The sequence below is a fragment of the Lissotriton helveticus genome, chromosome 5_1, assembly GCF_964261635.1.
Source record: "Lissotriton helveticus chromosome 5_1, aLisHel1.1, whole genome shotgun sequence".
NCBI classification, from domain to species: Eukaryota; Metazoa; Chordata; class Amphibia; order Caudata; family Salamandridae; genus Lissotriton; species Lissotriton helveticus.
In genome coordinates, this window is record NC_136065.1 from 1,859,315,700 (window position 1) to 1,859,327,732 (window position 12,033).

The 12,033-nt window shown below is 45.1% G+C and overlaps 1 protein-coding gene across 1 annotated transcript in view; it reads left to right on the top strand.

Moving 5' to 3' along the window:
- The first annotated feature begins 10,242 nt into the window (after positions 1-10,242).
- ETV4 (ETS variant transcription factor 4) overlaps positions 10,243-12,033 on the top strand; it is a 147,022-nt gene continuing 145,231 nt past the window's right edge. The window contains exons 1-2 of the mRNA XM_078645296.1: positions 10,243-10,376; positions 11,734-11,841. Of these exons, the coding sequence (XP_078501422.1) occupies positions 11,785-11,841 (57 nt within the window). The 5' untranslated portion in view covers positions 10,243-10,376; positions 11,734-11,784. The remainder of the gene's footprint in view (positions 10,377-11,733; positions 11,842-12,033) is intronic.

Here is a 12,033-nt window from a genome sequence, read left to right on the forward strand (position 1 = left end):
AGCAAGCAAAATGGCATCCCGGCGAGATTCTCAACGCGAGGAGGTCAGGTTTCTCATTGTGAGTGGTTGCGCATGCTCGCGACCGCTCTCAATGAGAAACTACCTGTTCGCGTTGAGAAAGCTGCCGCTTGCGTAATAATCTACTCGAGCAGCAGAAAACTACAGCTCGCACTGTGCAAGATGCCGTTTTCAATGCTTGCACAGTGCCGGATGCTTGTCCGCACTGTGCAATCATTGAAAACGCATCTTGCACAGTACGAACATGCTACTACGCAGCTCGCGTAGTGCTACGTGAAGTTCGCGTAGTGCGAAGTGCACTTCGCGTAGCTTCACGTAGCGCTACTTCGCAAACTACGCCCAGGGTTAGAAAAAAGCCCATCAACTCCGACTGTTCCTCGGTGCCATGGAGCTGTTCTACGGGGTGGCCATCTTGAATCGTGCCTCCTACGCAGGGTTTTAAGACTAGCAGACCGGACTCTTGTTACATCCAGTCCCAGCATTCAGGGACGATTACTACCTATTCCGTAGAAACGTTATGACAGCAATGGTTGCAACATTACACTTTGTCTGCAGTATAAGAACATCTTTCTCTCCTTTCAAATGACATTGGTTTGCAAGATATCTTTTTGAGTTTTAGTTGTGTGCGTTCTAAATGATTCACTTATGCTGCCTATAAGGAAGTTTGGAAACTATCACAAATGGAAGCTGCTGCTCGTTTAAGGCAAATTGGTCGAGCTAATTTAAAGAAAGCACTTGCAGTTGTTGATAATGGCATGAATACATTACCAATTCATATTTACAGTTTAAAATAACATTATATCATCTACAATTGACATTATACAAAATGACATGTCTTTGTTATATCATGGGCAGAGTTAGATAAGGTTGATTATGCAGTTGAGCTGGACATTACGAGTCTTAAAATCTCATCACGTGCCATGACGCTATTTGAACACAACAGAATTTTTTACTTTTAATTTAGCACGTGGGCAACAGGTCATAGCCAAGAAAGATGCTACATATGCAATGTTAAACCTCACGAATTTAGAACAGCTACCTTTCACAGTAGTCGAGACACCGTCAGCAATATGATTAATACACCGGGTGATCTCATTACCAATTTCAGCATTTCATTTTACATCTTGCATTAAACATTTTCCAATAAGTAGATATGATTTTTTAGGTGACAGTTTTGTCATTGAACTTCGATTACAAATGTGTTAGTGAGGAACAGAAAGTATTCCTCAGCGGAAATGAATGTGAATCCTTGCTCGACCACTCATTTATTTGTAAACAGCTGACACTGCACTGTGCATGTAATGCTTCAATGGCTAATCTGGTGTTACTTGAAGGAAGTGTCAGCTTCTTTGATTCATCCAGTCATTATATTATTTTCTATTAGAAGGTATTTAATGTTGAATGATCAGACTTGCTGAGGGGTGCCAGCAGGTGTCCCATATGTGGTTTTTGTCCCTCAGATAGTCACATGTTGCAATTTAGTGCTATTTTTTCCAACGCACACAGCTACAGCGGTTAGCTTATGGCCTTCCATTCCAACCTTGAAGGCTAGCTGTGACTAACTGAGCAGATTAAAAGCCTTATGTTTCAGAAGGACGTTGCACTTACATCTGCCCATGAAACCTTTGAACTACAAGTAGTAAGGTCTTCCTCCGAAATCCATCGTCCCTGTGCACTAACTTGCCTTGTCATTTTGGTGAACTTGTGCAAAGCATTTTTAAGGCTTCTAACACTGCCAGTGTTGCACACTTTTTTAAAGAGGTTGGGTCTGTCTTTTTTAGCATGTTTCAGATTATTTTTGGAGTGATACCATACTTTATAAATTTCATGTTTTTTTGTGTTTTTGGTGGAATACCACGTGTGTTATTTCTCATTTGTGGTATTTTAGTCCTGTTTTTGCTGCTCCACAAGACATGTTCCATTTTGAGGCCAGATGGTGATTGATCTGCCACACACTCAGTTGTGTTGTGAACGCATAGTACATGCTTTTGTAATGTCCTTGCTTCAGAAACTGAATGACGAATGGGTACTTTAGACCAATGTGGTTTACCTGCGTGCAGCCTGTGTTTCGCTGTCTTTGAAGAAAGCCTTACCACAGATTTGAGTAATAGACATCTTATAAGCTTAGATGCATCATTCAATCCTTGGCATCATTAATGCTGAAAAATTTAATTCCCCCTATTTTGATATATTCATAGAGGATCTCTTTGTTCAGTGATATCAGGCTCATCATAAGGTGCAGGACTTTCCGTGTCATGTGCAGCAGAAATATAAAGACTTACATTTGATAGGGTGTCTTGGGCATTCACTTTAAAGTGTGGATCTGGGACCATTTATCAATGGTGGGTGAGCCAATAATGAGTAAATTGTTCCAAATTATGAATAATGTACTACACCCTAGGCTTATGTAGTCACATTTGGTCTGGGTCAAAAAAGGGTTCCTAACGGAGGTCCATAGAAGATGAGAGACCAATGGAAACACAATTGAAGTCGGTGCTTGAGAGGATTGGCAGTGAATCCTTATCAGATATTATCATATCTTTCATATCCTGGCTGGTTGCCTGGGAATGGGGAAGCTCTTTCCACTCAAGTATTATATGCAGCTAATCCGACTAGTTGGCTAGGACGAGGAAGCACTTTATGCTCATGTATCATGTACTCCCTTCACAAAGTAGGGAGCAGCATACCTATGCCTATCTTTTGGGCATCCTTGATAGGTTTGACATGTCTTTCACCGAAGATGAACGATCACTGAGAGAACTCTGGCCCCAAGTGTCTTATCCAGCTTTATCCACTCGCTCATTGCTTTTCCCCCGGCGGCTTTCAAATGACTCCATTCCCCAGTCCAACTCTCTCCCTAGTACTGAAACTATGGCTGCACTTGGAGCTGGCTGTGGAAGCAGTGGATAAATTCTGCACCACCCCTCTCCCTATGGATTGAAACTAAGACCTGTTGGCTTACATCTGTGAGAAGTTGTGAAATGATGAGTGACAATCAGTGGACCAGGTGTGTATGGATGTACTAACTCAGCTGGGTAATGCGTGCTCCAGGAGTCTCCAACCTTCCCAATGCTGAGAGATACTTCTGCTCAAGAAAGATCATCTTGAGCAACTAGCAAATGTTATCACTGTACAATTTTGAACACATCTGTTAACAATATGCTAGTAACCACCCAAACATTTTAGCAGCAGAAATGTCAGGAAAAACCTTATCTAAGTGCAATTCCTTCACACGACATTTTAAATAACACCTGAAGCACATACACTCATATAATTTAGCGATCATATTTAAATGTTTGGAAATTCAACCATTTTGTCTTTATCAGCATATCAGTTTCGGAAAATATTTTTTTCTATCAAATATATCTTTCATTTTGGGCAAACAAACTCAGGTTTCCAAATTTCTTTTGCCTCCTAAATACCAGTTTTCATTTTTAATAAGTATGTGGTCCCCAAACATTAGCTTTTCTTTTTTATCAAGTAGTCCAAATGCCTCATAGGGACAAAATATGTTGCAAATCTTTTGCCTTTACAATCAAATGCCATGGATGCTGATCATAACACCAGCGATGCCTAAATATGCCAAGAATACCTGACATTATATTCATATTTAAAAAACAAGATTTGATCATTTTAGGCTTGAATGGAAGGATCATTGTGTGCAATATAAACAGAAAATTACCCCAGTAAGGCGTGAATACTAGCACTAAAAATCATTTTAAATCAGTGAAAAAGTATAAAGCATAATTTTTCTTGTGTTTGCCAAAAGTAATACTAGTATTCATGGCTTATGGTGGTACCTTTCTGTTTATGTTGTACGACATTATAATCAAGGCATCACAATAACTTGATGCTTACAAAATGTCGACCATAGCCAATTTTATACCAGTAGTGGCCACCATTATGTCAGGGCTGAAAACAATGAGATCAGTCATGCTCACAATACGTCATTGAATTGCGACAGTATGCCAACCAGACCAAGAATGCTCAAAATATATCATGGATGACAATTATCTTGACACAACCACTATTATGCCAGGAAAGGACACAGCTGTGCCATGGATAAACTCGGAATGATGGGAAGCAACATATACAAGCACACATGCAGACAGACACACATATAAATGTGCACATGCGCAAATGAGTGAGGCTTGAAAGTGGATCTCAGCTCTGGATCCAGTCCCTGCTCTCCTCAGCTCCTGCATGATCATACACTCTGCTCACACTTTCGCTCTGGCTCCTGCTGGCATACTTTAAGGTGACTCCGCTCTGGCTCCAGCTCTAGCTGCTGATGGCCATCTTCTTTCCGGACCCATTGTTCACACACACATAGGGGGTGATTGGGATGGCCGGCGGATTGCCACCGCCGACCCGGCATGGCGATTCGCCCGCCATCCCAACCCGATTTACCCCCCGCAATATTATAATGGCGGAGGTATCACGGCGGACGCAAAGTGCATCTGTTGCTTTTCTGTCGGTCGGCAATCGTTCCAATTGCTGGCCAGGTTGACAGGGGCCTTAATATGGTGGCGGTGCCTAGCAGGCACCGCCATCCATATTAGGATATGTGTTTTCAATGGCATTTCAAGGCTGGTGGGGAATAGCGTTGAGGGGCCCGTTGCAGGCCCCGGGTGGGGGGGTGAAGGGCTGCACTTGGGGGGTACCTATGGTACCCCCCTACATTGCCATGCACAAGGTGGCAGGCAACGCACGGTGCCTGCCACGTTGCGCATGGCAATGCACAACATGCCATTTTGGCATTGCGGTGGGTGCTGCTTACAGCAGAACCCGCTGCAATGTCAAGATTGTGGAATGCTACCGGCAGGGTGGCAGTCGCATCCTAATCAGTGGTGCAGGACCGCTGCATGTCTGGCGGCCGGTCCCAGCACCGCTAGGGAGGCGGGCGGAAGAAAGTCTGCCCGCCATCCTAATAAACCCCATAGTGTGATTGATGTAGTGGAGCCTACAACATGTTCAATCTCCTTGTCACTTTTCTGGATTGAGAGTGGATATGTAGGTCCATGTTGCTGACCCAATGGCCAATAATATGTGTTTGTGTCTTAGCACAAGGGCCTTTCAATGGTTTGGCTGGCTGCCATTCTAAGGGCCTAATTACGAGTCTGGCGGTCCAAGGACCACCAGACTCGTGGTGGCATGGCGTGGCGTGGCGGATCCAGTCACCGCCACACCGGTGGTCTGACTGCCCGATTATGACTCAGGTAGTTGGACTGCCCTTGAGCCGCCAGCTCTGCCAGAGTACTACTGTTTCTTGGCGTAGTAGCATCGGTCAGAGGCTGCAATATGCTTGATGGAACCGCCACAGTCCTGCCAAGAATATTATAAGTTTCCTCTCAGCCAGGCTTTTCATGGCAGTTTCACAGCCATGAAATCCCTGGTGGAGAGGAAACAAAGTGGCCCTACTGGGCCCCCTGTGCCTCAAACATATGTGGATGCACACAGGGGGCATAAAATGTGCACCCCTGTGTGCATGCACATAGGTTCCTGCACGGCATGGACTTTCGAGTCCATGCCACGCAGGAACCTTGAAGTGCATTCCTATTGCAGTGCCTTTTTCAATGACACTGCTGCTTTAAAAGAGGTATCGCCAAGGGACCACCAAGCCACCTGCCTATGAAAACGTCATAATCTGAAGGGTGGCATGTGCTTTAGTGAAGCAGTGAATACACTGCTTGCCTGTTTGGCCCCCTCACTAGACTGCTTTCTCCCTAGTCCCGGTGGCTTTGGTACCCTTCACTATGTGTGAGTTGCTCTGTAGATCCATTAACAGCCTGTTTGTTCCTCTACATAGCCACTTGTTGCCACTTGCTGTGGAAAATACTAACTGCTGCATCTCAGGGGGATGCATGGAGATTGATCCATAAAGTTGCATCAGCTAGGAAAACTGAATAAACAAGCCTTTTAAGAGAAATAGGAGACAACATGATTTGCCAGGGTAGGCTCTGTATGGACCAGATTCACTATTAGACCCCCACTGCGAAATGTCCTAATCGCTCGTCAAGGGCTCAGAGTTCCTCTTGAAAATTGACACACCTGCCATCGACCAGCAAGAGCAGACTGAACAAGGCCAGGAATGCCATCAGGATGCTGAACAATGTGTGGAGGTCATCTTCCTACAAGCACCAACTCCAAGCTGAGGATTTACCAGAGCTGCCTTCTGTACAAACTCCTGCATGGACCAGAACGCTGGTGGATGATGAAAAGTGACATCACCAAATTCTCAACCTTCCACCCCAGTAGCCTGAAAATAATCTTGCACATTTTCTGGCCGCAAACCATCTCCAGCCTCGAACTGCTCACCATATGTTAGCAAGAGAGCATGGACATCATCATTATGAGCAAAAGATGCAGATGGATAGGCAACACCATCAGAAGTGAACAAGACTCCATCACCAAAACAGCTTCTACTGGACCCCAGATGGCAAACGAAAGGGAAGCAGGTCAATAAACACCTGGAGACAAACTGTGGAAGCTGAAATTAAGATCCTAAACACAGCTGGGACAACGTACAGAAATGTGTGCAGAACAGACAAAAGTGGAGGTCATTCATTGCCACCCTACCTGCCAACCGGCATAACGGGCAGTTAGTTAGTAAATACATTCTTCGCAGATGTCTTTACTGATCAGGTCCCCTACTTTTCCTCCAGAGTAATAGCTGTTTTGTATGTATTTCTTTGGTAGCTTTTAGTCTGATTGAGTTGCATTTCTGTCCTCTTATGTTTGTCTGTGTAATGGAGTAAATAGGTGTAGTCCTGTCAGATTGCAAAGAAGCAACCCTACCAAGTTGTGTAGGGCCATCCATGTATAACTAAATGCTCCAGCCAAGGTTTTTCTATTTTAATTCTGGGACTAGTATTCTTGTTATCCCATTACATACAGGACTACCATTTCCAGAGTGAAAATAAAAACCTGGTCTGAAACAGTTATTCACACATGGACCTGGGAAAGTGATTAGCTATGAAGGAGTGGTCTACATCTGTTGAGCTACTCACACAGAAAAGGGAAACTTGAAAACTATAGACATGTAGCAGTTGTGAACATGAGCTTGCTTCTTATTGTTACAGGTTTTGTAGCAAAATTATGATATTTACCTACAGGTCTTATTTATGTTTTTATTTGTGTTTTTATATTGCACTGACTTGGCCCAAAGCCACTAGAGAACTTTGCAAGAGAGCAGGAAGTAAGTTCTTCTGGTTGACAAACATAATAAACACAACTTAATACCACAAGAAACAAGCATTTCATATCAGCTAGGGCATTACAGGATAAAAAGTAGTCATCTAACCTTCATAGTAAATCCGCAGCAAGAAACCAAGTGAGCAGAGAGAACAAATATTTAGTAACAGCAAAGAAAGGTCGAGCCAACATAGGAGATGAGAGCAATGATCCCCACTTTAACCAAAGTGTCCTTCATAATAGTAGAATTTTTAGTTCCCTTTTGAATGTGAACAGACAAGAGGTTGCACGAAGGGCTGGTGGGAGGTCCAACGCCTTGTTGCAGTCAAGAGTTTTAAGTGGTGGATGTTAATTTATGGGTGTCCTTAAGGGGGTGGGGAAAAGGGAGGGTGCTTGTTCTCCTGGATTTTTCACTTGTCCTTTTATGACTGTCTCTGCCCTTTGACATTGTCAAAAAAGCCAGAGGATGGTTGATATTAAAATTACGCCCCTCTCCCCCCTGAAAAGATTTCTGCTGATGCCCACATGGTCATCCATTTTTTAACATTGTCGAGGGTGGAGGAGAGAAGACAGATGTCTTAAGGGGATTAAATCTTCAGGTAAATCAGTGTATCATCTGCATACTGATGATGAACAATTCCAGATTTCCTCAAAATCTAGCCAAGAAGTACAAGATATAGATTAAACAAGGTTGAGGAGAGAACCATGTGGAACTCTTGTCTTAGGTTGGTTTCCCTACACAGAACTACCTATTTTCACTATGGTCAGACAAATGTGCGTCAAACCCCTTTAACCCCTTCCATGCTCATGACAAGCTCAGCTTGTCATGCAGTACACTGGTCGTGTGCTTATGACGAGCTGAGCTCGTCATGAACAATGGAAATCTGAAGACTTCAGCAACGAGCGGGAATTACTGTAGCATTCAAGGTGTTAAGACTGTCCCAGCACTTCCCATCCATACCTTCAAGATTATAATCAGAGCATGGTGGCTGATTGCATTGAAGGCTGCCGAAAGATCCAGGAGAACAAGTAGACAGGAGTTTTCTGACTCAAGGAGGTAAAGAAAGTAATTCACTGCTTGTAGAAGGGCCATCCCTGTGCTACAGCCCTGCTTCAGGACCGATAGGAAAACATTAAGGAGGTTTCTGGACACTGTGTAGAGTGATACCTGTAATGCTACCCAGTTTTCCAATACCGTCCCTATGAAGGGAAGTGTAGAAATTGGGCAAACGTTTTTCAGGTCTTTGGTGTCGTCATTCGGCTGTTTCAGGATGCGAAAGACCTGGTCAGTTTTCAGACTGTCGGGGGAAACACCTTGCTTCAGTTAGGAGTTCACTAGACAGGTCCACTATGCTAGCAACGTCTTGGACATTTCCTTGCTCAGTGAGCCAGGCAACATGTCAAAGAGGTGATTGGAAGGTTGGACCTTAGTTATAGTTCCAAGTAACTCTGACTCAGACTGTGTCAAAGTGAGACCAGGTCTACTGGGCTTGGAGGGTCAGCTTGAAATCATCTGGTGTAAAGGATTTTATCAGAAATAATTGATCATTAGACTTTATTTTCTCTCAATAGTTGGAAGTAATTTGTAGCTAAAGGTGCTCCAATAAATTACTGCTAAACTACCACTTTGTCTGATTTCACGGTCATAGCGGCAAATGGAATAATGTGGAGGGAAGGTGGTCTAGGACATTGTTTTTTATCACTTAAAAGGAGAGAAAAAGGGCCTTAATGGGCTCACACCTGCCCTTAGTCATATTACAACACCAAGAAAAAGGAGTTATATTCTAGGTATGCGCTAAACCTATTTCGTCTTAAGCAGAAGAACTCCCTAATGTCTTTGTAGCTACCTACTAAAATACTAAATCCCAGAATGAGGGCAATTCCAAAAATTGGAGGAGGTAGGCTCACTTACGTAATGTGACATGCTTCATCATTTGCAAAAAGAACAATTGATGGATGGAATACTGAACAATGCAAACATTCACTCCCATTTACAATTATCTGGGTTTAATCCATCATTCTTTTGCTCACCACACCACCCCAGTTTGTACCCAGCCATATGCAAATCACTCTTGACCCTGCTCCACATGAGAACAGTCAGCTCGAACTGCCAGCCAGGTGCTCCCTGGACCGGAAACAAGCATTCTGGGACCGGTTTCGGGCATCACCACTCATTATTTGCCACCTCGTCCCACCCTGGTAAGATGATACCACCAGGGCAGACTGAACTTTGGATGGGGTGACGGGGTGTTTATTAGAAAGTATTACTTTTTATTTTTTATTTACGACATTGTTTGAAATGTCGTCCTGCCAACTTACTGTAAGGAGCAGGATCTGAGCAGACAACCTTAGTAGGACACCAAAAACTTACACATCCCAGGATGTCTGCCAACTATGTTATATTAGGTGTATTTGTAAAGCGTACTACACCTGCGAGGGTATCCTGGCGATGAAGAATTCAACTCGTCTGATTAACTGAACTAGTTCGGCCTTTAATACTTGGCCTCTGGTACTCGTCCCTCGTCCAGTTACAAAGAGGAAAGTAAAACTACAAATACCAGAAACCAAAGTAAACAGGCCCTGCAAAGCCTCTCGCACATGGCACGCATGGGCTTGTGGAAATCGTGGCGGTAGAACGAAGCTAAAAAGTTGTAGTTGCGTTGCTATAAGAGAGACGAGAGTACTGTGCGTTTAGCTCGGATTAAACATGGTCTGTTTCACCAATGGCGTTAGAAGCCTGCAGCCGGGACAGACAGTACAGTGTTAACGCGCATGTGGCTGCGGTGTTGTTCTTTTGTGCTTGGCAGGGCCCTGCTTCCCCTGCCCCAGGCTCTCTTTCACAGAACCTCATGAATGAACTCTACCAAGTGTTTTTTTTATGAATGAGAGGGGGAAGCTGTGAATGGAGCTGGCGGGTTCACGCGGTGATTGGCTGCGACGCAGCCCGCCCAGGAAAGCCCTACGCTCCCATTGGCTCAGGCCTCCTGCACAGGGGTTTCCATTCACAAAGTCTGTTCAGACAAAGGGCGGGGGGCAGAGGGGGGAAAGAGAAACAAACAGACCAATCCCGGCAGGCTCAGCTCTCCCGGGCCAAGAAGTGGCTGAAGGAGCGAGAAAAACAAGTCCGGCCGCCGAGAGCTCTTCCAGCCTGCAGAGGGACCCAGGTGAGGTGGGGGCCGGAGCGGGAGCTTCGCGTACGCTACAGACATTGGGGCGCAAGAGGGTACCCCGCATGGTTAATGTTGCTTCTACGAGGCCTGCCCCGTCCGACCCGCGCCTGGTGCCCCTTCCTTAGCTGCACTGGAAGTTGGTGCGACTGTGCTGGGCTCACACAGGCCCAGGGCAGCAGCGGGAGAGAGCTCGAGGGGCGCGCGCGTGGCTCAGTTACTGGGAAAGGAGCGCAGTGCATTGCAAATTAAGCACAGCTGCGACGTTCCCAGGAGATGGTGCATTTGAAATTGGAGGCGTGGAGGGGGTGCGAGAAACCTCGGAGGTCATGCAAAATGGGGTATCCAAGAATCGGGGTCACTTTAGCATGACTGGAGCATGCAATTCGTAATGTAAAGAAAATAGTCGAGAAGCTTGAAAAGTAGCTTAGAATACACATAAGGTGGTGGCGCTTATAAACTTTAGAAGGACGTTTTACGAAGGAAATGGAAGCGAGTGATCCAAGTTTTGTGCACGTTGGGGGCCAATTGAACACCAGCGGGGGCCCACTGCAGTTTTCGAGGACGTGGTGGGGTACACGGGGTCGGGGCAATTCTATGAAATAAGGGCATTCAGCAGACAAAATCAGGGGTGACGTCGCGTTTGGCGCACGCCAAGGGCATGAAGAAAGCGTATACAATGTGCCCCCAACCTACCAAAAAAAAAAAGGACTTGGGTGGACAATTTCTCGTGGAGAGGGGTAAATTAACGCGCCCCGTTTCTTTCACTTTACTGTGTGCAAAAATAACATGAAAGGGTTTAGCGATTGCTTTACGATCCAATTCGATTTTTTTTGTTGTTGTTGGCCAATTAAACAGCTGCCAGATCTAATCGAAGGCGCTATGTAACTTCCTGGTCCGTCTCTCAGAGCGCCACGTCGGACCAGCCCCACACACATTTCCCTAGCTTTAGTGACACTTGGGCACCCACCACCTGGCATGTATTTATCTCCGCTCGCTCACAATGGCGTATTATACATTTTTTAAGTGGGGTTTGTTTGATAAGTTATAACTCCCCTCCCCCATGCTTATCCCCCCTCCCCCTGTCTGGAAAAGTGTCTCTTGCCTTTGGCAGCAAGCGGATGTTTTTGTATGTGCTGGCAAATTGGCACATCCCATTTCCCCCCTCCCATCCCCCAAGCCCCCTCCTCTTCTCTGTGATGGATGCAGCTAATTGCACTCAGCTCCTTCTCAGCAGAGGCTGCGAGCAACTCCCCTCCCCCTCTCCGTGCATTTTTGTGAATGGGGCTCATTATCTATGCAGGTTCCCCTCTCTCCATTCAAGCCTCTCTCCCTCCTCTGCTCTTTTCTACAGACCCCGTGGGGAGGAGGAAGTGCTCTCTTCATGACCACAAACAGTTAACGAATGGAGCGTAGGATGAAAGGATACCTGGACCAGCAAGTGCCGTACACCTTCCCAAACGTGAGTATCCTCTTTACTCTGCATCCATGTGTCTTAGTCCTCACTTTCATCATATCTAGTTAGGTGTTTTATTACTTTCTAAAGATAATGCTATCGACAGAGACGACCGGGAGTCTTTCCTCCACATTTTCAATGTAAAAAGCTTACACCATTTATTTGCAGACCATGTGATTACTTAATTCATAGGATTAC